Here is a 27,051-nt window from a genome sequence, read left to right on the forward strand (position 1 = left end):
TGAATGCCACATTTCTTGCTTGGGCATCTTTCCTTTTCCCTTCTGGGGGGAATTCTGCACTGGAAGGAAAGAAGATACCCAGAGGCAGGTAACAGGGAGTTGGTCTATTGCTTCTTTTTTAACTTTGGAAACGTATGAATAAAAGATATTTATAGGCATCAACTACCCTTTTTTCTCTACTGTTCCGTATTCCCCTTGCACTCAGTTGACCCATGACTGCTGCTCTGGCATCAAATAAAAACATTTTTCAATTTATCCATAGAAATAATATTTAAAATATATAAACATATTTTATTATATATCTTTATATAGATGTATTTTATTATTGTATATTATGTATTGATATTATATTTATAAATATGTAAAATATTTTTATATATGCACACACACACAGTTCCCACTGGGGAACCTTTAAATTATACACCTTGCTTATAGGCAGGTTTCAGGAACTCTACACAATTTTTAAAATTGGGTTAGGATTGTTTTTTGCTAAATCTCTTAAATCCAAATCATCACCATTACTGTTGCTTTGCATTAACCTGCATATTCTCCTGGAGAATGCATCCTTTGGTCTTGATGTTAAGATTGTCATTGTGGGGCTTCCCTGGTGGCGCAGTGGTTGGGAGTCCACCTGCCAATGCAGGGGACACGGGTTCGTGCCCCGGTCTGGGAAGATCCCACATGCCGCGGAGCAGCTGAGCCCGTGAGCCATGGCCGCTGAGTCTGCGCATCCGGAGCCTGTGCTCCGCAAGGGAGAGGCCACGGCAGTGAGAGGCCTGCATACCGCAAAAAAAAAAAAAAAAAAAAAGATTGTCATTGTGGTTCCAGACTAGGGTATCCAGCCTAAACTGGGGAAGTTGGGGTAGCCCTTCTGGAGTCGATAACACTAATGATGTCTCAAAAGATCATAGAATTCTCCCAGAGAGGGGAAGCAGGGCATTCTAGGTAGAGGGAACAGAACAAAAAACATAAAATAGGCTTCCCTGATGGTGCAGTGGTTGAACGTCCGCCTGCCGATGCAGGGGACACGGGTTCGTGCCCCGGTCCGGGAGGATCCCACATGCCGCGGAGCGGCTTGGCCCGTGAGTCATGGCTGCTGAGCCTGCGCGTCCGGAGCCTGTGCTCCGCAACGGGAGAGGCCCCAGCAGTGAGAGGCCCGCATACCGCAAAAAAAAAAAAAAATAAAATAAAATATAAAGAGGTGTGTGCTTCCCATGTTTAGGGGACTAGAGGTAATTTAGTGTAGCTGGAGAAGAGAGCTAGGATATGGGGACCAGGCACCAGGTAGGCAGGACCTTGCAGTTCATGTCAATTTTCATTTCAGGCCAAAGGTGATAGGCTTCCACTGATGGACTTTAAACAGCAATGAGTAGTGTCGTATTTATAAAAATCATTTCTTTGTAGTTTTTGGAGAGAGGTAAGATTAGAGGACGGGAGACCAGTTAAGCAGCTGCTGCTTCTTAATCAAGCCAGAGATAATGAGACAATGAACTTAGGCTCTTAGACTTCTGGCTCTGATCACAGTGCCGTGACTGCTTAATTGCCCACATTTTTCTACTCCCCTTCTCTCTCACTTTATGAATCTGATTATTTGCTGGCAAAGGTTTTGGAGTTTTATATTTTGGTGTCAGTTAAGTGATTTCGTGCAAGAGAACCCTCTCCCTTAATGGGCTAAGACCATATTGGAAAGCCACGAAGCAGGCAGTTTTTGTTTGGGAAAGAACAATCTACAATTTCCCTCCTTGGGTTAGATTAACATTTCTAAGATAGATTGTTCTCATTTTGCCTAAGAAAATTGGAAGTGCTGTGTTTCTGTTGACTGTTGGTTTCTGGTCTGCTTCATAGGAGCAGATGAGGAAGTACCTCATTCTAAGTTGATGCATGACTCACACCTGGATTCAGGTGCATGAGAGCCAAGACATCGCCTTTTCTGGTTTTGATTTCTGCTTTTACCTTTTCCCCTCCCTTTTAGTTGTAGTTTTCTAACCACTTTGCTGTAGGATTTTAGCCGAATCCTTTTGAGAGTGTCATCCTGTTGTTAATGTTCATGCAAGAAAAAAAAAAAAGCATCTTGAACATTTAACTTAGGATATTTTTGCAATTAATCGTAGGCTTCTAATTCTTCATCTGAAGTCAAGGATCTCTTGGAACAGAAAAACAAGTTGACCACAGAAGTCGCTGAACTTCAGAGACAGCTTCAACTAGAAGTCAAGGTATCTGATTTTTCTTTATGCTATTTTACTCGGTTCCGTCTTGATTGATAAAGAATATTTTAAGTACCTTGGGTTGCCCAAGTGAAGTGAAAACAAATTTTTTTCCCAAAAGAAACATTCTTCCCATCGCTGAGCAAATTCCTGTATATTTAGTTCCTGCTGCCCAAAGAACTTTTTTTTAAAGTAACCAAAGCACATAGAGAATGTTGGCTTTGACAGAGTAATAGAAACGCTGTTGGATTCAGACAGGCAAATTGGAAACTAAATGTATACAAAACATCTGGACTAAGTAATAGAAAGAGCAGAATGTGATTTAGCTGTGTTTGTGTTTCTCTTTTAGAAGTATTACAATTCATTAAGTGTTTAGTGTTCTTTCTACTTCCGAACTCCCATGCCTTTATTACATAGTTCCATCAAGTTGTTTAATAATCTAAGTGCAGAGACATGGAGTCCATCAGAGATTAGAAGGAGGCTTCAGTGGGATGACATTAATGTACGGTGGAGGTACTTTAACATCACATATTCTTATTAGAATCAGCAGAACATCAAAGAAGAGAGAGACAGAGTGAAAGCAAACTTAGAAGCACTCCAAAGTCAACATGAAAGCAAGGTAGAAGAGAATGCCGAGCTGCAGCGGCGGCTGGAGGGAAGTGAAGGGGAGCTCCGGAGACACCTGGAGGAGTAAGTTCTGGCCCAGAGCCTGTGCCCTTCCTGGTTTCCTGTACCAATGGAGCCAGACACTTTTTTTTTTTTAAATTAATTAATTTTTGGCTGGATTGGGTCTTCATTGCTGCGTGCGCGCTTTCTCTAGTTGCGGCGAGCGGGGGCTACTCTTTATTGTGGTGCGCGGGCTTCTCATTGTGGTGGCTTCTCTTGTTGCGGAGCACAGGCTCTAGGTGCGCGGGCTTCAGTAGTTGTGGCTTGCAGGCTCTAGAGCTCAGGCTCAGTAGTTATGGTCCATGGGCTTATTTGCTCCGAGGCATGTGTGATCTTGCTGGACCAGGGCTCGAACCTGTGTCCCCTGCATTGTCAGGTGGATTCTTAACCACTGTGCCACCAGGGAAGCCCAAGCCAGATCCTTTTTGTCCGTTTAATTCTGCTCAACCTTCCAAATCTTTATAGGGCTGCTGACCCTTCCTTTTCTCCCTCTTATTCTTATAAAATTATAAAACTGGTGACGTGTAGACTGGTAAGCAGAATGAATTTAATGATTTAAAAGTTCTTTGTGTACCTCAAAGGATATTTGTAAAGTTTCAGCCCTTAGAGTAGATCTCAGAGCAATCAAGTGAGAAGCAAGGAATCCTGAGTGGTGATATCTAAGGACACATCTCAAAGAGCCTGGGCCCAGTCTCTAAAAAGCATGTGTCACATGACCTCCACAGTCTCCCACGTTCTGAATTTTGTCCTGGATAGCGCTGACCAATTTTTTTTTTTTTTTTTTTTTTTGCGGTACGCGGGCCTCTCACTGTTGTGGCCTCTCCCGTTGCAGAGCACAGGCTCCGCACGCGCAGGCCCAGTGGCCATGGCCCACAGGCCCAGCCGCTCCGTGGCATGCGGGATCCTCCCGGACCGGGGCACGAACCCGCGTCCCCTGCATCGGCAGGCGGACTCCCAACCACTGCACCACCAGGGAAGCCCAGTGCTGACCAGTTTTGTGACCAGTGCTTATATACTTCTTTTGGGTCTTCAGAGAAGGAAAAGACAAGCCCAAGATGGCCCTGCCATCATGTTGTGTTAAAATCTGTGACAAGAGGATTTGAAACAAAGGTGTGAAAATGGATGGTGCCATGAAGCCCACTGGCCATGACAGAAGACTTAAGTGAGAGGTTAAGCAGGAGTGAAATCTAGAGGGAAATTCAAGAAAAACAGGACATTGTATCATAAAAGCATTTGATTACCTTTGCCATTTTGATGGTGTAGTGTTTGCTTTTGAAACATTCTTAGAGGTTAATTTCAGAAAAGAGGTTGGTAAGAAAAAAAATCAAAATTTAGAGTGCAGTAAAGACTTTACAAAATAAAAGGTAGAATAGTTGTGAGTTCCATTTAGAGCAGAGGTTGGCAAACTTTTTCTGTCACATAGTAAATGCTGTAGTGTTTATGGGCCATATGGTCTTTGTTGGAACTGTGCAATTCCACCATTGTATTGTGCAAACGACCATAAACAATACATAAATGAATGAGCATGGCTATGTTCCAGTAAAACTTTATTTACAAAAGCAGGCAGTGGGCCAGATTGGCTCATGGGCCATAATTTGATAACTCTCCTGGTCTAGAGTACTGGGGATGGGGTGGGATAGGCTGATAGGGAGTGGGGTGGCTTTAATGAAAACATTTATCATAAAAGTTGTGCTCTTTTTCCTGATTCCTTATCTTCTATGTCCAAATTCTAGTACCCTGTGATCTCCTTTTGGGGAGGAAATGTCACTGTATAACCTTTCCCATTACATTGGTTTGAGTTCTCACTTGTCTTCTTGTTGGGCAGATTAGACTGTAGACATGAGTTCTTACCAGTGCCTTTCTGGTTTGTGATTCTCTGTTCAGTGCAGAACAGAAAATGGGAGGCTCCTTGGGGATTTAGATGACTCTGCTTGATGATCTGAAGCTCTGAAAGCAGACTGGATGAAAATAAGCAGAGGCCAGGAGAAACTCTCTCATGGGCTTCCTTTCCTGCCAGGCTGTTCCAGGTGAAGATGGAACGAGAACAGCACCAGACTGAGATCAGGGATCTCCAGGACCAGCTCTCAGAAATGCATGATGAATTGGACAGTGCTAAACAATCCGAGGACAGGGAGAAGGGGGCTCTGATTGAGGTAAGCGGGGCTGGGGTCAGGTGACAAGAGAGGCCCTGTCTGCCTGGACAGTATGGGATGGGTGGGGGAACTGGGAGCCATACTCTGTTGTCTGTTTGTTCTACCTGTCCCTATGTTCCCTTCTGTGAGAGCATCATATGCAATAGTTTGTCTTAGGAAAATTTTCAGCCGTACAGAAAAATAGAATGATGTGTTAACTGCCGTAGAGTCCCAATACAAATCCAACAGTTATCAACATGTTGCCATATTTACTCCATTTTTTTCTTCTCTCCATCCATTCATTTTTCTTTTTTTTATTCATCTATCCATCTTTTTTTAAAGTTAATTTTCATTGGAGTATCGTTGCTTTATATCTATTCATCTTTGCTGAACCATTTCAAAGTAATTTATAGATGAAACCACGTCTCACCCCTAAACTTTTCAGCATGCATTTGAATAATTAGGGAATTTTCTTATAGCCACAATACTATTATCACATCTGCAAAATTAATTCCTATGTTGTATTATATACAATATAATATATGGTCTTTTTTTTTTTTTTTTTTTTTTTTTTTTTTTTTTTGCGGTATGCGGGCCTCTCACTGTTGTGGCCTCTCCCGTTGTGGAGCACAGGCTCCGGATGCGCAGGCCCAGCGGCCATGGCTCACGGGCCCAGCTGCTCCACGGCATATGGGATCCTCCCAGACCGGGGCACGAACCCGTATCCCCTGCATCGGCAGGCGGACTCTCAACCACTGCGCCACCAGGGAGGCCCAATATATGGTCTTTATTCATTATTTGCCAGCTGTCCCTCCAGAGTATTTGCTAGTTGTTGTTTTTCCCAGAAGCCAGAATCCAGTCAGGAATCCCACATTGCTTTCATTATTCTCTCTCTCAGAGTTCACTTTTCTTAGTATACCCTCCCTTGTCCCTGCATCCCCTACTCCTTGCTCTTTTTCTCCCATCCCACTTCTGAAGAGCCCAGACCAGTGCTCCACATTCTGGATTTTCTAATTGTTTCCTTATGGTGTCCAATAACTTGTTCCACTGTCCCCTGTGTTTCTAGTAAATTTGAGTTTAGATCTAAACACTAATAGATTCAGGTTAAATTTTGAGCAAAGATACTTTGTAAGTAATGCTATTATGAAAAAACATTTAAAAGACATTAGTATTATATTAATGCCCATACACCACTTATCACAGGTTTTTATTTGTTTAAAGCCCCCATGAGACTGTAAGTTCCAAGAGGGCAGAGTTGGTGATGGTTGGCTTAGCACTATATCCTCAGCAGTTATTCCAGTGGCTAGGACATATAGCACTCAGGAAATATTTGGTGGACGGCTGGATGGATGGCATTTTGAATGAGTGAGTGAGTGAGTAAATGAATGAATCTACTTGCTCTATACACAGGCCGCCAATCTGGCTTCTGCCCATATCAGTCTATCCCCTATTGATATTATCAGTCTGTGAGTCAGTGAATAAGGTTGATTCCTTCTTCTGCTTCCATTTGTTAATTATTACAGTTTTTTTCAGAGACAATTATTATGTCTTCTCTGAATTAGATTACCTGTTGAGGTGTTAGATACACATGCATGAAATGATTAGAGAGCAAGAATAGGTTTTGAACGTTTACATTTTTTTCTGGGGAATGAATCTAATTGACGATCAGAAGAAGAGCTGTGCTGTGTAGATATTTTGATATTTGCTATAACTTTTTTTTTAACATCTTTATTGGAGTATAATTGCTTTACAATGTTGTGTTAGTTTCTGCTGTATAACAAAGTGAATCTTTGCTATAACTTTAGCATCACCTGTGTCTTTGGCTTAGTTTTGAAGTTTAGTTCAGTTTAGCTAGCTTATAAAAGCTGTGGTTGGTAGGAACAGCCCAACAAGTAAATGATACACAATTTAGAACAAAGCCAGAACAAGCAAACAAAAAACCCATGAGAAAATAAAGGTAACTTGTTAGTATTTAACTTTCACTCTCTACTGCTTTTCCCCTAAGGGCTTGGATCTCATCTTGGTCCTTTTCTTGGGGTTAAAAGCTGCTGTCTCCTAATTCCTTGTAGCTTCCTCTGTCTCAGCTGTCCATTGTTTTTTCTCACCCTCTTCCATGTTTACTTTTGAAGTCCTTGCCCAGGAGGGATTGTTGTTCCTGATCTTTAGGACTTAGCATCTCTCTTCCCCATGACTTGGCAGGGGTGGAGAGGAGAGTGGAGCGTTTGTGGCCGCAGGGCAGAGGCATTCTCATGAATTCATTTTCACGAGGGCAGAGGGGGTCATTTTCTCTTCCCCCCCATGTGACCATCTCTTTGTCTCTGTTGAGACCACTTTCTCCTGAGAAAGCCTCAGGCCTGCTCCTTACCACCTGGTATTTCTTTTCATCCAAAGATTCCTTAAAAACCACTGCATTTGTGGTAATCTTCTGCTTCTCTTAGCTCTGTCTTCTTCTCAGGGCTCAGGGTTACAAAGACAAGGTACATGAGGATGGGGCTTTGAAGATATGTGTATTTATCACTGAAGTGTTAAGAAAATCACATAAGATGAAATTTTAAAATGGGGGGTGAGGGGCTTCCCTGGCAGTCAAGTGGTTAAGACTTCACCTTCCAAAGCAGGGGGTGCAGGTTCGATCCCTGGTTGTGGAGCTAAGATCCCACATGCCTTTCGGCCAAAAAAACAGAACATAAAACAGAAGCAATATTGTAACAAATTCAATAAAGATTTTTTAAAAATGGGGGGGCGGAAATGCACATATTTTCCTAATACCTTAACAAACTGTTTTTTTCCTACATTTTTATTTGTTTCCCTATTCATTGACAGATTTCATCTATAATGTAGGAACAAATATAGTGTCTCTACAGTTTTGATACCTGCTTTTAAAAGTTAATATGTCAGAAATATTTTTCTTTATGATACTTTATAGTCTTCATATTTCATTTTTAAGAAGATACCCCACAATATGCTTAACCATCCTCCAATATTTAAGTTGTTTCTTCTTTTTTTTTTTAAAATTATGAGAAAATATGTTGAATTTTTTATACGTATCCTTTTACTTCTTTAGAAAAATTTCCTAAGGAGAGAAATGTCACTGAACAGGTTATGGCTTTTGATAAAAATGTAGCTTCAAAAACACATTGAAATAGAAGGTAAGACTTTGCCATAGTCTATGATTCCTTGTGTGGACACCTCACTGATTCTAAAAGGGAAAGATATTATCTTAGCTATCAGGAAGTCTCTTAAGTTGCTGAATTTTCCTAGTAACTAAAACCTAAAATTAGTTGTCCTTTCTCCAGGTATTTTCTGTCCTTTTAGATTCTCTGTTTTAGTGCATTTGAGCTTGCTCTGATTTTCTATTTCTTTTACTAACCAGCTCATTCAAGAGCATATCATCTTTGCTTCTTCCAACATTTCATGCCTAGCATAGTGCCAAGCAACAGAGCAAATGAATAAATAAATTTCAATATTTAATTAATTTTAGGGACTTCCCTGGTGGTCCAGAGGTTAAGACTCTGTGCTTCCAATGCAAGGGGCACAGGTTCGATCCCTAGTCGGAGAACTAAGATCCCACATGCTGTGCTGTGTGGCCAAAGGAGAAAAGAAAAAAGAAAAGATAAATTATTTTTTAAATGCCACCATTTAAAAAAAAAAAAAAGGGAATAATTCTGAAATGAACCGTAGCTTCTTTGCCTCTTTGAACACAGTATAGTGAGCATATATTAACTGAACATAACTAGCTTTTTGACTATAGTGGTAACTGGGATATGAGCTTCAGCTTTGGTGATGTGTTTTCAGGCAGAGGCTAATAATGAGAGACTCAGGAAAGGGAAACAGCATACATCTTTTCTTAAAAATGTTCCTGGTGTTGCTGGTTTTCTGGTTATTTGCCTCTTTCCTGTAATGGAAGCTATATCATCTATTGCTGCCTTTCTGCAAGAAAAGTTAGGACACAATTAGCTTCTCTATGCCAAAGTGGGTTTCTCTCCCTCTGGAAAATTGTCCTCACTCTTTTTATCAGTTTCCTTTGACGTGTCAGCAACATTTTAAAAATGGTCTATGGTTTCTATATCACTAATAAACCCCATCTCCTCGTCACTTTCAGTTTATTCTTCATATCTTAATAAAAAGTGGCCTGGGGGAATCTGATAACAGATTATAGTTGTAGCCAAGTTTTCCATGGCACTTGGCTTAGAACAGACTCTTAAACACAATGAACATTAAACACTTCTGCTTTTTAATGTTTGAAAAAGCTTGAAGGCCCTAAATTTTGTGAGGCCTGCATAACGCGCACTTCTCATGAAATATCTTTTAATACTTCACATTCTGTTCAATAACATTGGACCCCTATATGGAGTCAGTAAAGTAACATTAAGAGAGAATAAAATCATTAAAAAAAAAAAGACAGGAAAGAAGGAAGGAAAAAAGGAAGAAATAGTAGAAAATATCCTGTTTTTTTAGGAGAAGCCAAATAATTGACCAAGAATAGGATGACTATTATTTCTTAGTTAAACAACTGATGGTTCCGAATTTCTTTTTGAACTCAAGATACAAAAATAATTATAGGTCAAGTTTTCAGTCACTTCTTTGTCCATGAATGTGTTTCCCTCTGTTCTTGGAGTGATGGGTAAACATGCAACATCTCTCTAAGCCTCATGACGGTGGGTTTTTCTAATTACCAAAGATTGTCTTTGATGGGAGCCTGTAGTGTTGACAGATGGGCCAACAGAATCTCGTGGTGCTTTATCCCTGACATTTACCAAGATGCAAGTACTTAGATATCAGTAAACTATTCTGGTTTTAAAATCCTATTGGTCTGGGGATAGGCTGTGCTTAGAAATGACATCTCTAGAATAATTATAAGCTTATTGTGTTGTGATGTTACTGAACATTATACACATTTTACTAAAGAAGCAACAGAAAAATCATGTTTCTCATCAACTGTGTTACACTTTCTAGGCCATCCTTCTGGGGAAAAAAATAACATAATTCTTTGGCAGCTATAGTTTTGATAAAAGACCTTTACTTTTCCTTTCAATGAGTGTGGGCCAGAGACAGGGACTCTGTAGAACTTCTGGGAAGCTTTTATACAAAAGAGAGTCTAGATCAGTTTTGTTTTCTCTCTCTTTTTTTTTTTTTTTTTTGCGGTACGTGGGCCTCTCACCGTTGTGGCCTCTCCCGTTGCGGAGCACAGGCTCTGGACGCGCAAGGTCAGCGGCCATGGCTCACGGGCCCAGCCACTCCGCGGCATGTGGGATCTTCCCGGACCGGGGCACAAACCCGTGTCCCCTGCATCGGCAGGCGGACTCTCAACCACTGTGCCACCAGGGAAGCCCTGTTTTCTCATTTTGACATGGAATACCTGTGAGTGGGTGGTGTGTGAAGTGAAACTTTCTGTTGGCAAATGAGTTGCTACTCTGGACACTCTGGTCTGTATCTTTTGGTGCCCCTGCTGTCAGGACAGCCACTGGCTGCTGCTAGTAACAGCTGGGGCCCAGAGCATGCTTCCTTTTCTTCTCAACTTTCCTTCTTGTCTTTTCAGGTTCTGGGCAGGTTTCTTTGCTCTAGTTTAAAAAGGTGGACCTCCTTACAAGCACTTGAGCAGAACTCAATATACTGTTCATTTGCATCTGAGAGACTGAGTAACTGCCCGCTCCTCAGCCTTTCTTGAGTGTGTAGTTTTGTCGTCAGGCCTGCAGAGGCTGTGTAGTGAAGAGAACGGGCATTGGTATCCAATCTGGGTCCCAGTCTTGGCTCTACCACTTATAAGCTGCGTGATCTTAGGCATCTTAGCGTCTCGGAGCTCCAGTTCTTTGTTTTTTAAATGAATGAGAATAATAATATTCATCTCCTATGATTTTTAGAAATGCTTAGCGTAATTCTTATTATGTAGTAAGTACCAAACACAGTCAATTTTTTTAGCCTACCCTGTACCCACCCCCAAATACACATCCATACTAGGTCTCTATCTCTTGTACTTTCATGTGTGCAGCTAGCCTGGATGTGTATAGGTTTTGAAAGTACTGATTCTGAGTGCCCAGAGTTTTCCTTTGTTTGCTTTGATTGGAGTCTACAGAGAGGCATGTGCATCTCTAATAGATGTACACGTGTATTTTGAGGTTTATATGTTTTTTCTCACTTCTTTGGCTTGATATAATTGGAAGTAAAGCCACCGAGGTGATGAAGTGAAGTTTTTGAAATCTCCCGTCCCTTTCGGTCTCTACCCTGGAAAGCTTCAAGTGCTACTCAGTGATACGGTGAGGTATAATCTGATTGGATTTGTGCAACAGAGTCCACTTAAGCAACAGCCCCAGACACAGATAACAGCATGTTGGTGTAGAATGGACCATAAAAACAGGTTCTTGACATGCATTGGTGGCAGTACACAAAAGGCAACGCAAAACACAGATATATCCTGGAAAAGATAAGTGTGGGAAGAGGAACTGAGTTATCGTTAAAACAATTGAGAAATGTGTGAAAATAAGAGCAGGAAATGGGGGTAGGCTCGCAAGGGCAATTGTGAAGAAGCTGGCAGGAGGCTCCAGGAAGGCCTAGAGAGATAGCCAATAGCAACAGTGATGTGGGGGGGGGTTTGCGGGTGTCTCTAATATCCCTAAGGAGGGACTGGACAGTGGGAAGCACAGGGCATCTCCTTTGACAAATATCAGGACGGGGATATATTTTCATAAAATTTACTTATGTGTTCTGTGTTTGGTGCTTTGGAAGAGCCAGAGTTGCTCTAGTTGCCTAGACGAGTCTCTGGAAGTTTCTTCTAAGCTTATTAGTGCTTGCTAGCTAGATTCTTGAAGGACTAATTCTTAGTCTGTGCAGTGCAGCTCTACCCTGGGATTGCAGAGGCTCCCCTGGTTTAATGGATGTACATGCCTAGAGTAAAGGAAAGAGATTCCATTGTCAGTTATTCTTAAATTGATACAGATAGTTTCATCCCCTCATCAGTGACCCACTTCTTAAATGGAAAGTAGTGTATCATCGCTGAGGCCTCGGGTCCCAGGTGGCAGCCATTCCTTCAGTTCGCCAGGAGCTCCAAGAGGACAGGATGTGTATTTACTTAGAAGCCACCAGTGAAAGAATAGATGAGTTTAGAATTCTGACATCTCCAGACTCCTGCTGTACTGCCCATGTTAATTGATTTATGTCCAGAACAGGCCCACTCCCAATATCATTGATCCATGCATCAGAAATATACATCAGATCTATGTCCTTTTTTCAAGGAGCTGATAATCTAGCAAGAGAGATAGGAAAATAAAATCTAGATACAAGGACTGCACGGTAGAAGTATTAAGTGCTATGAGAAGCACAGCATAAGTGTGGTGGGTATTCAGGAAGGGGATTCAAGGAAGACTTCGTGGAGGAGGTCATACAGTATCTGAGTCTTGAGAGGTTTTCTGAAAGGCAGAGAGACATGGGACCGAGAGGGACAAAGGGCATCCCAGACAGAGGATGCTGTGTGGGTGATGGCCTAGAGGCTACAGGTGAGAAACTGGAGGCTGGGAGCCGCTGGGCAGCTCTTGCAAACCACCTGGGCTGGAGGTGATGAGAGCCTAAACCAGAGAGGTGAGGGAAAGGGCCTAAGATGTTACAGAACTAACTTTTTGGTTGTGAGGGACAAGGACGAGAGAGATCGAAGTTGCTGCCAGGCTCCTGAGCAGGCACTGCCCTTCCCAAGGATAATGAACAAAGAAGAGGAGAGGAAGGGACTTGAAGAATTCACTGAGAAACTTAAGCCTCCGGAATCATAGGTGCCCAAGGGACATCCAGATGGATGAGCCTCGCAGGTCTGGACTCAGATAAGGGTTGGAGGTAAAGGTTTGGGGAGTTATTTATATAGAATTTAAAGTTGGGGGGAAAAAAAACCTAGATGAGCTTGCCAAAAAAGAATGAAGAATGCAAAGTCACATTCTTGGGGATCATTTTAGCTTTTCAATAAGAGGGAGAGAAAAACCAGAAAAGATTGTCACAGAAAAAGTGGCCCGAGGGAAGAAAACAGGAGCATGCCATGTCTTTGAACTGCAAGGCAGAAGAGAATTCCAAGGGGACAGGTGAAGAGGATCAAAGAGGGATTGAGAAAAGTGAGGACTGAGAAAAGGCCATTGGATGTGGAGATGAAGAGGTCAGTACAACCTTGGAGGGGACAGGCTTAGCAGACTAGGAACAAAAGCCATTTGCAAGAGAGTAAGGAGTGACGAGGTGGTCAAGGAGTAGAGGCAGTGAACAGAAATTATACTTTCAAACGTTTGGTGGAAAAGCTTGTTTTTTCGTTTGTTTGTTTTTGCCCTTGACTCAGAGGATCCTTGTGCCCTGAGGAAAAGGACATAGATTCAAGGAGACAGAAAGGAACAAAATGACAGAAAAAAAGACAGCTGATGAGTAAAGACTTGGAGCAGGCTGGCAGGGGAGAAAGCTTGTTGTCTGTGAAGTGGCTTTGTGGGGGGAGGAACCCTGGTGTCCAGAGAGGAGCTGGGTGGTCAAGCCCAAGTCCTGGCTGAGTACAAAGTAGGGGTGTCTGCCGGGGAGGATGAACCTCAGCTTGAGGGGAGCTGAGCAGGTCTGACAAGAGATGGTGACCTGAAAGGAATGCCCAGCCTTGGCAGGACACACTTGGGTTTAGGTGATGCGATTTATAGCGGAACTTGCTGCCTCAGTTTTGTGACTTTGCTCATGAACAGTGAGGTTATGAGGCAGTGAAGGCGGAGAACATGTGAATATTGTGCCTGCTCAGCATGGGGCAGGGGCATCCTGAGGACTCGGGTTGTGGGTTAAGGGTTTGACAACACGCAGGGTTCTGAGGGTGAAGTAAGCGAGGCCAGCAAGTCGGCATGCCCCCCACGAAGCAACGGCTCCTGAAGGCCACTAGCAAGGGCTACAGACCATTGCACCGAAGTGACGTGAGATGGAAAAAGCAGACCTGGCCCCTCAGAGCGTCGAAAATGAAATCAGTTTCCCTTTCTCCCTCAAATTAAATCTCAGAAAAGCTAAGATAGTCAAATCAAGGGGGATGGTGGCCTCTGAGGAAGGGAAGGGGAGAGGAGGAGAAGGGCTAAAGCAGCGTGTAGTGTACGGGAGGAGAGAGTGCGGAGGACAGGCGAGGGTAGGGCCGTGTGTGCCGGTGACCGAGAGGAGGTGGAGGGTGGCTCAGCATCCTCACCTCCCTGCCCGCGTTTCCTCCCTCCAGGAGCTTCTGCAGGCAAAGCAGGACCTTCAACATCTACTCATCGCCAAAGAGGAGCAGGAAGACCTCTTGAGAAAGCGGGAGCGCGAACTCACCGCCCTGAAGGGAGCCCTGAAAGAAGAGGTTTCCAGTCACGACCAGGAGATGGACAGGCTGAAGGAACAGTACGACGCCGAGCTGCGGGCCCTGCGGGAGAGCGTGGAGGAGGCCACCAAGGTGGGTCCCGGCCAGAGTGTGGAGGGGGTGTCCGTTGCTTGCCTTCCTTTTCGTGACAGGGTGAAACTCAGTTTCATCAGATGATTGATCCAGACCTTGTTCACAGACAGTAAACTCAGCAGTTCTGTTGGTGACCGTTTTAAGTTTGTAAACTTAAAAATTGTTAAGGACCCTGTTTAGAAGCTCTTACATGCGGTGAGATTTAGAAAGCCCAGGAGTGAACCCCTCCAGGGTTCCTAAAGGTCGGTGGCTTAGGGCATTGCGTGACTTTGCTAATGGGGTGGGGTTGCAGACAGGACCCAGATTTCTGGAATCCTTCACCCCGCCCCCGCCTGTTCCTTCTGACTTATGAAACCTTTTGTTAGACAATTCATGTCCTTTTCTCAGCAAAGTTACAAGAGGGTTAATGGGCTGAATTGCCCAAACCCTTGCAAGATAATTTTTCTCTTAATTGAATTCTTGGCTCCTGCAAATAGATTCTAAATTATGTTGAGGTCTTTGGTGTGGGCCTCACATGGGCTGTTAAAGAAAAGGGGAAAATGAAGGGGAAAATGTTGTGAAATATCATGCCATCTTTAGGGAAAGAGGGGAATTACAGAGTATAAATTGTTTAGAGTCTCTGCAATATATAGGTTAAAGATGATGAAGAAAGAACTCTTGATATTGTTTGTTTATTCTGTGATGATTACAGTGATAGCTCAGAGCTGGTAGGCCCTCTCCCCTGTGCTGCATAGTGACTCACTGATTTTCAGTTACAGCTCGGTAATTGCAAATGACAAGAAGTTGAAAGATGGGTTTGTTGTATAACAATAAAATGTTTGGGAAATAGTCTGCTTGGGGTTATTATAACAGACAGTTAAAAAAAAAACGTTGATTTGCCTATCTTAGTTTTTTTGAGATTTGGTTTAGTTTGAGGGAGAAAAGCGAAACTGATTTAATTTTCATTGCTTTGCAGGGACATGTCTCTTTTTTCTGCCTGATTTCCTTTCTGTGCAGAAGCCTGGTGTCCTTGCTCTTGGCCTTTATGTGCTGTTGCTTCATGGGGGACATGCCAACAGGCTGCTGAGTAAAATAATTTTCCTTTGGACCCATCATGTCTTTATTATCTTCAGACCTTATATCAAAGGTTGAGTTAACATGGTTTATTCATTGAAGGGTAGTTGAGGATGGTGTTTGGCATGTTTATAGTGATTTGACGGTAAGGAAAATTAAACTTATGCCACACATGGGATGCAGGAGATTTTATTGGAAGTTTCTAGGTCCTCTGCTGTCACGTTACAAGTGGAGAAGGGAATCGTGGTAGGTGAAAGAGGATCTTTGTTGTATGGAAATGAGATAATCTGTAAAGACTTAGGCTGCTGCATTTTTGTTGTTGTTGTTTTTAAATTTTATTTATCTTTGGCTGCGTTGCGTTTTCATTGCTGTGCACAGGCTTTTCTCTAGTTGCGGCGAGGGAGCTACTCTTCGTTGCGGTGCGTAGGCTTCTCATTGTGGTGGCTTCTTGTTGCAGAGCATGGGCTCTAGGCACGTGGGCTTCAGTAGTTGTGGCATGCAGGCTCAGTAGTTGTGGCGCACAGGCTTAGTTGCTCCATGGCATGTGGGATCTTCCCGGACCAGGGCTCGAACCCGTGTGCCCTGCATTGGCAGACAGTTTCTTAACCACTGTGCCACCTGCAAAACCTGGCTACTGCATTTTGAGATCTCCTGACTTTTAAGCATTGCTTCAAATTAGATAAAAAAGAATCACATAGACCAGCGACAAGCCATTTGTAGTCGACAGTGTGTGCCCTTTGTCGCCTTCTGGCTGTCCCTAGCCAACTGTCTGACACACAGTCACATCTGTGCCTCATCTGATGAGTGAAAGTAAGCGGAGGATCAGTTCCCCTTTTAACCAGATTTTCAGTCCCTGGTGTGTGGTTCCTGTTCCATTTTCTCCAATGATGACATGGGAGATCTTTTAGGAAACTCTGCTATTTCTCTGCCTTGTTTTTGCATTTCCCTGCAGTTTCTTAAAGAGGATCCTGATTGTGATTTTTAATACCTTGTTAGCTTTTGCTTCTGAAGGTGTTTTCCAAACAAATGTGGCAGAATCATATTTAATGGAAAAAAATTATGTCAATGTAATGGACAGATGCTGCCTTTTTGTTACATTATTTACATATCGGTACTATATAATAGAATTTTAGTAGTATTATATTAACTACTTGGAGGAGAGTGAATTAAATATAATTTTTTAATTTAGTAAAGAGTTTCTTAAATTTGGATATATTTTCCAAAGTTCTTTTTTTAAAAATTAATTAATTTATTTTTGACTGCACTGTGTCTTCATTGCTACATGTGGGCTTTCTCTAGTTGTGGTGAGCAGGAGCTACTCTTCGTTGAGGTGCACGGTCTTCTCATTGCGGTGGCTTCTCGTTGCGGAGCACGGGCTCTAGGCGCATGGGCTTCAGTAGTTGTGGCGCACGGGCTTAGTTGTTCTGTGGCATGTGAGATCTTCCTGGACCAGGGCTCGAACCCGTGTCCCCTGCACTGGCAGGCGGATTCTTAACCACTGCGCCACCAGGGAAGTCCAGTACACTGGCTTTTAGCCTTTTCCTGCCTCAGGGGAGGGACTCACCCAACACTGTGACTAAAAGCTGACATTTCTTTAAGGAACTGCATTATATTAAAAAGTTTATTTCCGGGGCTTCCCTGGTGGCGCAGTGGTTGACAGTCCGCCTGCCAATGCAGGGGACACGGGTTCGTGCCCCGGTCTGGGAAGATCCCACATGCCGCGGAGTGGCTGGGCCCATGAGCCATGGCCGCTGAGCCTGCACGTCTGGAGCCTGTGCTCCGCAACGGGAGAGGCCACAACAGTGAGAGGCCCACTTACTGCAAAAAAAAAAAAAAAAAAAAAAAAAAAAAAGTTTATTTCCTTGGTAAGACTTTGGAGGCAGCCCAACCTCCTAGCATCAGTTTTTCTAATTTTTGCCACTGAATCAGGGCCAAAAATCCCTACAGTGCTATTTTATCATTGTCAAATAGCAAATATTTCATTCTGGCCTGAGCTTGAGCACTAAAAGTTTTAAATTACTAGAACATTTGGTGAAAACTGTCACATTATATTAAGACTGTTTTATAGGTATTGCAAACAGATACTCTGTAAAAGTGGTTTTCGTAGACCCAGACAGCCACACCTTTTAAGCAACAGATTGATTGCTCAACAGAGGAGAATTCATGAGTGCCCTGGTGGCGCGGGGTGTCCTTGTGCAGCAGAATGACCGTCGCTTCCCTCAGAGCGGTGGTAGTTCAGGGCATTATGTGAGCTGCTTCAGTTCCCTCCCCACAGAAGGAGGGTTCTTTACATTGTTAGAGGATTCTATCTATCACACAGTCTTTGAAAAGACTGTGTGATAGATAGAATGTTGTTCCATAACATACTTTTTTTCTATATTATGTTCTTTTATACTCTTTCCCAGTTTTGAAAAGGAAATGTCCTCTTTCTCCTTGGGTCTGTGGCAGTGGCTGGGATCCACGTGCAGAAATGGACCGTCAGCGGGGATGTGCATGACTGTCATCTGGGAGTGAAATGAAGACCGTCCATAGCTGCTAGCGTCTTCTTTTCATCCCTACCCCTCCCTGTCCCCAGTTCTTGAGCAAAAGAGAAGTGTAGATGGTGGTCAGCATCTTCAGATTTTTCAGAGAGTAGGCTCAGCTCAAATTCCAGCTCCTCTAAGAGCTTGCTTCTTGGACTTCACAGTTTCCAGGGGCCTGGTACTGCTGATTACAGAGTAGGAAAGAGTAAATGCCCCAAATGAAGCGATAGGAGATGGCTTGTGCTGGTGGAAACCAAGAAAGATTTCATGGAGGGAGTTGTGCGAGGTGAGTGGTATTTGGACATGGAGCATGGAGGCTGAGGACATTTGGGGTACCGAGTACAGCATAAGCAACACCTTGTTATGTGGGAAGGTGAGATGTGTGTTTGGGCTGGAGCCTTGTGGAGCAATAGAAGAGAGAAGAAGACAGGCTTAGGATAGGGGGAAGAAGAGGAGGACACAGATGCAGAGACCTGAGGAGAAGCAGCCAAGACCAGTAACAGAAAAGCAAGGGGAAAAGCGTTGTATTTGGCCTAATTAATGAAACATTTGAGAAACTTCTAAAGGCAGCCTGTTTTCATATTACATACTTATATGTTGAGTCTGTGTGCTTTTATACTGTTCTGCTCTTTATAGTGTAAATTCTTTCTAACATTACGCCCACATTTTATATTCCATATAACCCTTAGAGAAATTTTACTCAAATTCAGTGATGTTGAAACTTTTTTTTCCCCTCCAAAACTGTCCTTAAATTATGCCCTTATGTTTGTGTTTCACCTGATAATTTGGAAATGTCGCTCAATCTTATAAAAATGAATATGTGCTCTTGTGCTCCTTTCTCATAGCATCTGTAGATTTTTCCTTCCCTCTTTGCTACCAATCTGTGAACAATTTCTTTTCAAAGCATAAGGTCAGCAGAGGGTCAGATGGTAAAACCAGTGCTAATCTCAGGATCAATGGAATTGCCTTCCTTAAGAGAAGGCTAATTCAGTGTAAAATCTCATTTCTGTCTTCTCCAGCGGAGGCAGGTTAGCGAGGGAAACTGTAAAAAATCCTTATTTCCTCAGCTCTTTAACTTCACATAATCAAGTTACTCTGAAGGACAGCTGTTGAGAGCGGGGGAAGCGGCAGGTTTGTAATCAGGTGCCCAGGTATAGGAAAATGTCCCTTTTCTGCAGATTCAAGTATGCCTAGAGTGGCTCAGAACCCTCTGTCGGCAAAAGTAAAATGGGAAACATTCAAGGTTAAAAAAGTTCTACTTTTCATTTTTTTTCTTTCTAGTTTTTCCCCCCAGAGCTGGCTCTTCATAATTACATTACTCTTCTGCATTCTGTACTGATTAAAAAGTAGCTAAATAAAGAGGCCTGGTGTGGCATCCTAGGGTGTTCGTTTTGAACCTTCCATCAAAGCCTCAGACATGCCGCATCCCTGCTGTGTCTCTGATCCCAGGTGCATGGGTCCTGATAAATCTCTTACGGGCCTTGGTGAACAGTAGACAGGACGTCCCAGCACTTCACTCCTGGTGTTTGATCTGAGCTGCCAAAGTCACTTGCTGTGGGGGTAGAAGACTGAGTAAGAGTCCCTGACGTGCCCATTCATTTTCCATCAAATATTTGAGTGTATTTTACCACTGCCAGTCACTGAGGTTACAAGGCAGGCAAACCATGGTTTGTAGCTTCGAAGATCTTTTGTAGCCTTGTGGGGAGAAATGTGCAAATAAGATGAGAATGAAGGTATAGGTGCTGTGGTTGAGGCACATGCAGGGCAGGAGATCAGGAAAGGCTTCTGGCTCCCGAGGGCAGCGTTCAGGAGAGAACCATCACATCTGTTCTGTAACTTGACGCCCCTACATGTCTTTTGCGTACCAAATACTCGAGAATTAGACATGAAAACGACAATTCCATTCCAGGACCTCTCTGAGAGTTTCTGGACATTATCCCATCTTGAACCTGCTGGCTTTGTACCCAACTCCTCTTAATAAACCCAGAGTTAACATTTAGAATTGCTAGAAAGTTTAGTCTAAATGCAAGACAAAGAAAGAATGTTGACCTGAGCGATGAGTTAAAATAGACTTCATTTATTTAAAAAATCAATTAGGTCCAGTTATAGGTAAGGTTTCTGGAGGGTAGGACCTCATGAAGTGAAATATTTATGGGGAAGGCCTCTTTCCCGCTAGGATGACAGCCTCCAAGGAGCTCTCCTTCGGGTCTGTCTCCTAACTTCAGGGGAGCAGATTTAGCTGCTGCTGTTCTGTGGGGAGTGTCACAGTGCAGGAGACAGGATCCTCACACAGAGAGGCCGGCCTTGGGCAGGTTTTAATGACACTGCATTGAGGCCTCATAAGTGTCGGTTGAGCAGGAGGGCGTTTTCCTGTAGCTCCTGGGAGAGAGGAGGTGGCAGCAGGGCTTTCAGGTTGCCCGAAGCACTCGGATGACCCAGAAAATCACGGTGACCTCACATGCCGTGTGAAGAGAAAGTGTGGAAACCTGGTGGAGAAGGGAGTACAAGAGCCTTGTCCTGGCCTCAGGAGGAATGGCAGAACAGCCTGGTCTGTGAGTCACACTGTCTGTGCCGCATCTGACACAGGCTTTAAGCCTGCCCCGGGGAGGGGGGGACAGCTCTTGCCCGTTTGCCACCTGTATGAGGAGTGCCCAGAGGACGAGGCATAAATAACGCAGAAGATTGGACAACCACTAGTCAGCATCAACGCCTCGCCGTTGGGAATGGATTGTTGATACAGTTTTTGGACTCCCTGTCAATAAGTAGTTCATTCATAGTCATTCATTAATTGGGCAAGTATCCATTCCAGCATTTCATATGGGCCAGGCACTGTGCTGGGTTGCGGGGATAAAATGGGCAAGAGGGGTGAGACGGACAGAGTTCAGCCAGTCACATGTGTAAATGTGTAATTCAGTTGTGATAAGCGCTTTGAAATGGAGGGAGGGAGGGGAAGCTTCCTCAAGCAAAATGAGGATGGAGATCTGAAGGATGAATGGGAATTAACTGGGGTTTAAAAAAACTCACAGGCCTTCCCTGGTGGCGCAGTGGTTGAGAATCTGCCTGCCAGTGCAGGGGACACAGGTTCGATCCCTGTTCCTGGAAGATCCCACATGCCACGGAGCAACTAAGCCCGTGCGCCACAACTACTGAGCCTGTGCTCTAGAGCCTGTGAGCCATAACTACTGAAGCCCGTGCACCTAGAGCCCATGCTCCACAACGAGAGAAGCCACCGTAATGAGAAGCCTGTGCACCGCAACAAAGAGTAGCCCCCGCTCGCCGCAACTAGAGAAAGCCCACACACGAAGCAACGAAGACCCAATGCAGCCAAAAATAAATAAATAAATTTATTTAAAAAAAACCCAAAAAACTCACAGAATGTTCCAGGCAGAGGAAACAGCATGTGCACAGGGCTTGGTGGAAGGAGGGGGTGCAGTCTGTTGAATGAAGGCCAGTGAGGCTGGGCTGTGAAGGACAACGGGAAGTCTGGAGTGAGAGGAAGTGGAGAGCAGAGTAGGGACCAGCTCATGCAGCCTGTGTGCGTCTTAAGGATTTTGTTCTTTGCCCTAAGAGCAGTGGAAATCACGGAAGACTTTTAAACGGGGTGTGTGTGTGTGTGTGTGTGTGTGTGTGTGTGTGTGTGTAACACGAGCAGAGCAGGTTCCTTCTGTGGCAAAGAGTCTGCTCTGGTCTTTAAAAGTAAGGACGTTGCCCTGGGATGACGTATTCATGCTGCCACTTTAGATGGAGGCATGAGCTCTCTGGGGTCTCTTCAGCAATCTATTTCCATTTTTAGTGAGGCCTCTCTCTCTGCTGAAGGGCAGAAGGGGAAGGGAGTTGGGGTCATGGAGGGTCCCATTTTCTTAAAAAAATTAAAAAAATTTTTATTGAAGTATAGTTGATTTACAATGTTGTGCTGATTTCTGCTGCACAGCAAAGTGACTCAGTTATACACATATATACATTCTTTTTTTTTTTAAACGGACACAATTTTTTTAAAAAAATTATTTATTTATTTATTTATTTTTGGCTGTGTTGGGTCTTCGTTTCTGTGCGAGGGCTTTCTCCAGTTGTGGCAAGCGGGGGCCACTCTTCATCGCGGCGCGTGGGCCTCTCACTATCGCGGCCTCTCCTGTTGTGGAGCACAGGCTCCAGACACGCAGGCTCAGTAGTTGTGGCTCACGGGCCTAGTTGCTCCGCGGCATGTGGGATCTTCCCAGACCAGGGCTCAAACCCATGTCCCCTGCATTGGCAGGCAGATTCTCAACCGCTGCGCCACCAGGGAAGCCCCTACATTCTTTTTTATATTCTTTTCCATTATGGTTTATCCCAGGAGATTGTATATAGTTCCCTGTGCTATACAGTAGGACCTTATTGTTTATCCATTCTAAACGTAATAGTTTGCATCTACTAACCCCAAACTCCCAGTCCATCCCTCTCCCTTCCCCCCTCCCCCCTCCCCCTTGGCAGCCACAAGTCTGTTCTCTATGTCTGTGAGTCTGTTTCTGTTTCGTAGACAGGTTCATTTCTGCCATATTTTAGGTTCCATATATAGTGATATCATATGGTGTTTTTCTCTTTCTGACTTACTTCACTTAGTATGATAATCTCTAGTTCCATCCATGTTGCTGCAAATGGCATTATTTTGTTCTTTTTTTACGGCTGAGGGGGGTCCTATTTTGTTTGTGACATTTTGCTCTTTGCTGATCATTAGTTCCCTGAATTAGTAAACTGTGTCTGTGAGTGAGTAGGTGAGGGGAATGTGGGTAGGGATCATGGATGAAGGGGAAAGCATGGTCTGTTGGTGGTGAGGTTTGTAGGCGGAAAGTTTTGTTTTCTAACAAGGCTGTTCCAGTGTCTTAGTGCTAGAAATACCTTTAGACATTTATAGAAGTAGAGTGAATAACCTAGTAAGGTGCTTGCCTGTCTCCCCAAATGGAACAAATGTTCTGAGATCTCCGAACTATCCATGGACACCACCCACAGTCCAAAAGTGTGAGCAAGGCAGGAGTGGTGGTCACTCACTGAGGGCCAGGAACCAGGTGCATTTCCAGGTGTGGATATGCCCACAGAACTGGGCAGTGTAAGCAGAGGGGCTATTTTAAATAGCCAAGGATGATTGCAGCCACTATAATATTGCAAATAGTTGAATCTTTAACAGGTGAAAGGAAAACTGCATTAATTTTGTTATTAGAAATCCTACTCAGTCTGTGTTGTATTTTTTCTGATCTGCTGTATTCTTTCTGACCCTCTGAATTCTGCCTGATGAATATTTTTCTAAAGACTTGCCAAGATCATTAAGTAGATTTCTACTTGGTGGAAAAACTTGGCAGTATTATTTGATCACTCTAAGCAGAAAATGGAGGATGTCATAAGCTCTAAGTCCATTAGATAAGAAGTGGCATGGAAACAAATATTTACAAGGTCAAAGTAAATCAGGGCATATAGGGCTTTTGGTAGCTAGCCTCTGAGATGACCTGTTCCCCTGCCCAGTGATCTGTGCTTCCTGGGACTCTTTCTCCTTTGTAGGCCCTTCCCAGGTTGGATAGGGCTGCTCTGTGTGACCAGTAGAGAATGGTGGAGTGTGACTTCCAAGGCTAGATAAAAGACATCATTTTAGCTTCTTCCTTGCTTCCTCTTGAATTGCTTGCTCTGGGGAAAGCCAGCTGCCATGTTATGAGGGCCCTCAAGCAGCCTGTGGAAAGTCCCATGTGATGAAGGACTGAGGCCTCCTGTCAGTAGCCGTTTGAGTGCACCATCTCAGAAGTGGATCCTCCAGCCTCACTCAAGCCTTCAGATGACTGCAGTCTTGGCCAACGTCTTGGGCCAATCTCATCAGAGACCCTGAGCCAGAACTACCAAAGTCACTTCTAGATTCCTTACCTTCAGAAACTCTGTGAGATAATAAATATTTACTATTACTTTTGGCTGCTGAGTTTTGGGGTAATTTGTTATGCAGTAATAGCTGACTAATACAGCATTTTGACAAAGCCATCTCTTATGGCGCATTTCCTTATAGCCCCTGACTCCAGCAGAGCCGTAGCATCCTGCCATACCCTTGGTCTAGTCCTTGTTTTGCTGGACTGTACCTGTTAGGTGATATGTCAATCTCCCCATTTTGAAGGAGGGACCGTCTTATCCTTTGTATCACCAGCACTTTGCAGAGTGCTCAGTAAGTGTTCTCTTTCTGCATGAATCAGAATGTGCAAAGGTTAAAAAGAACACAAACATAGTTTGAGAGGGAAGGGTTCTAAATTTGGCTTTGCTTTTATTGACTTCACAGAAGACTCCTAGTCCTTCCTGGTTTTTGTTTCCTCTGTTGTAAATGGGTACTATCTTTATTATCAAAAACAAACCAAAAATGAGGGCATATGCATATATGCTTGTGCATGTATAGACTATCTCAGGAGGGACACAAAGCGACAGTGATTGCCTTTGGGGACAAGTAGGGGGAAGGGATGAGAGGAAAACTTTTTAAAAACAGCATATAAAACCTTTTATACTACCTCAGTCTATCCCATGTACAGTGAAATAGGGGTACTGATCTGTGCCTTCCCTAGGCAGGCTCAGAGGAAACCATGAGTTTAGTGGTGTATGTTTACTTTTTGTCCTTGGGGGCCCCTGTCTCAGCTTTGGCCTTCACCTTCCATGTGTTACGCGGGTCTGTGTGTCTGTGTCCATGGCATCACTTCCATCCTCAGATCTTTTTTCCCACGGCCGTCATCCCGGCTCAGGCCTCGTTATCTTCAGCTTGGATGGTTTCGGCAGCCGTCTCCCTGCTTCCTCTCCTGGTTTGGCCCCTTCAGACCACACCCACCCTGTTGCGGTTGGCCACCCTGTAGTCCGCCCCCCACTCCCAGCAAGTCCTGATGGCTTCCCTCCAGTTACAGTTACAGCCCTGCATGAGCTGCCTCCCACCTGCCTTTTCAGCTCTGGTCCTCACTGTTGTCCATGATGAGCCCAGTGTCAGCCACACAGTGCAGTTCCGCATTCCGTGGTAGAAATGTGTGCTCTGTCCCCACACGCCTGCCGCCTCTGGGCCTTTGCTGTGTAGTCTCCTTCCATCGCGAGTCTAGTGTGGTGCCGTAGACGGGGTAGAGGCTTGCCGTCAGAAGATGTGGGCCTTGTCTCCACTGCTTACTGGCAGGGAGATCCTTTTGGGGGGTACGGTATTTCATTTTATGGAGTAATGCTGCACATAATTTTTTTAAAAGTTGAATTTCTGGGGACTTCCCTGGCTGTCCGGTGGTTAGGACTTCGCACTTCACTGCGGGGGCACGGGTTTGATCCCTGGTCGGGGAACTAGGATCCTGCATGCTGTGCAGTGCGGCAAAAAAAAAAAAAAAAAATTGAATTTCTGTGCACCAGTTGCCAAAATACCAGTTCTTCCTCTTCCTCCCAATTCCTGCAACCCCCTTGTATGTTCTTTGGGAGATAATCTACACTGGTGGTTGTCAGCCAGGAGTGATTCTGCCCACTGTCTCGGGGGGACATTTGGCAGTGTCTGCAGACATTTTTTTTTTTTTTTGCGGTACGTGGGCCTCTCACTGTTGTGGCCTCTCCCGCTGCAGAGCACAGGCTCCGGACGCACAGGCTCAGTGGCCATGGCTCACGGGCCCAGCTGCTCCGCGGCATGTGGGATCTTCCCGGACCGGGGCACGAACCCGTGTCCCCTGCATCGGCAGGCGGACTCCCAACCACTGCGCCACCAGGGAAGCCCTGGAGACATTTTTGGTTGTTGTAACTGGGGGTATACTACTGGCACGTAGTGAGTGGAGGCCAAGGGTGCTGCTAAATGTCCTACAATGCACGGGACAGTTTCCCGCCCCCCCGCCATGTATTTCTGTTGAGAAACTGGAATCTATGTACACAAGTGTGTGTATATATTTATGTGTGTGTGTGTATTCTTTTCTTTTTATACAATGACTGCTGTGTGACCTTAAGCATAGTTGGTGAGCAGTAGACTGAATGACTGAATATTGTTGGCAAACCTCATCTGATCCCCCATATCCTCTTCTCTCAGTTGGGAAAATAATACTAACAGCGTCTGTCTCCCAGGATTGTACATATTCTAGTCTCAGGCTGTGTCTTCTGACTTGCTCTCCTGTGTCCTCCTCCTAGACTTCTCCCTGTGTCCCCTGGGCAGTCCCCCTGCCTTCTTTCCTCTGTCTCTCTGATCAGATTAGCTGTCTCATCTCTAATGTCCTTCAGTACCCCCTGTGCCTTGGTCTCTGCGGTTAAAATCCTGCCTGTCCTTCAGGGCTGAGCTCACATGCCCTCTTCTTCGTGTGGTCCAGCAGCTGCTGTCCTTTCTCTTTGAGATCCCCAGAGCCTTTGCCCCTCCTGTAGCATTTTTTGTGGTTTGCTTTGCCTATAGTTGTTTATTCACTCAGCTCATGCACATGGTATGAAGCCTGGGGGTTCAGAGATGGACAGGATGGTCTCTGCTGCTGTCCCGAGACAAAGTTGATGCCGCCAATTTGTCACGTGAAACGATGGCATCCAGGTTTGGAGAGGCTTTTATACAGCATGTAAAACAGAAATACAAAAAGGAGTGATTTTGTTCCAATTTGTCAGGCCAGGAAAAGTTCCTAAGAGGGAATGAGGCTTGAACTGAGTCTTGGCAGCAGTGAGAGTAGTGAGGTGATTTAGGGCATTCAGGTGGAGGGAATGTCATAAGCTGGAGCATGGGACCTTGCGATTGTTCTCTCCTGAGACTTCAGGGGTAGCCATTTTCCTTATTCATTTTTGTACCATCCATAGTTTTACCCTAGGCAGTTAATAGATTTGTTTGTGTGTTCATGTACTTATTCATTCAAATATTTTTGAGTGCTTTCCATATTTTAGGTACTGAATGGATACAAATGGGTTTAGCATGTTAGTGGCAGATGCATTGCAGTGGAAACCGTTAGAGTGGTAGGTGGCCTCTGCAGATGTGGTTTAGTGAGTTTTGAGCTACAGATGAAGTCATGTGTTCGTGGTGAGCACATGTTAGGACTCTGGAAATGTGTGTAAGAACATTCAACAGCAGACGTAATGGAAAGCTCCTCCTGCCCCAGTGATCACTAGGGAACAGA

General features: G+C 44.3%; 1 protein-coding gene across 5 annotated transcripts in view; it reads left to right on the plus strand.

Moving 5' to 3' along the window:
* The window catches only part of CGNL1 (cingulin like 1), a 163,755-nt gene that overhangs the window by 70,894 nt on the left and 65,810 nt on the right, over nt 1-27,051 (plus strand). For all 5 annotated transcript variants that reach the window (XM_082617716.1, XM_082617718.1, XM_082617717.1 and 2 more), the window contains 4 exons: nt 2,112-2,213; nt 2,746-2,894; nt 4,888-5,023; nt 14,190-14,402. In XM_082617716.1, coding sequence (XP_082473842.1) covers nt 2,112-2,213; nt 2,746-2,894; nt 4,888-5,023; nt 14,190-14,402 — 600 coding nt within the window. The remainder of the gene's footprint in view (nt 1-2,111; nt 2,214-2,745; nt 2,895-4,887; nt 5,024-14,189; nt 14,403-27,051) is intronic.

Source organism: Mesoplodon mirus, assembly GCF_964341445.2.
Source record: "Mesoplodon mirus genome assembly, chromosome: 4".
NCBI classification, from domain to species: domain Eukaryota; kingdom Metazoa; phylum Chordata; class Mammalia; order Artiodactyla; family Ziphiidae; genus Mesoplodon; species Mesoplodon mirus.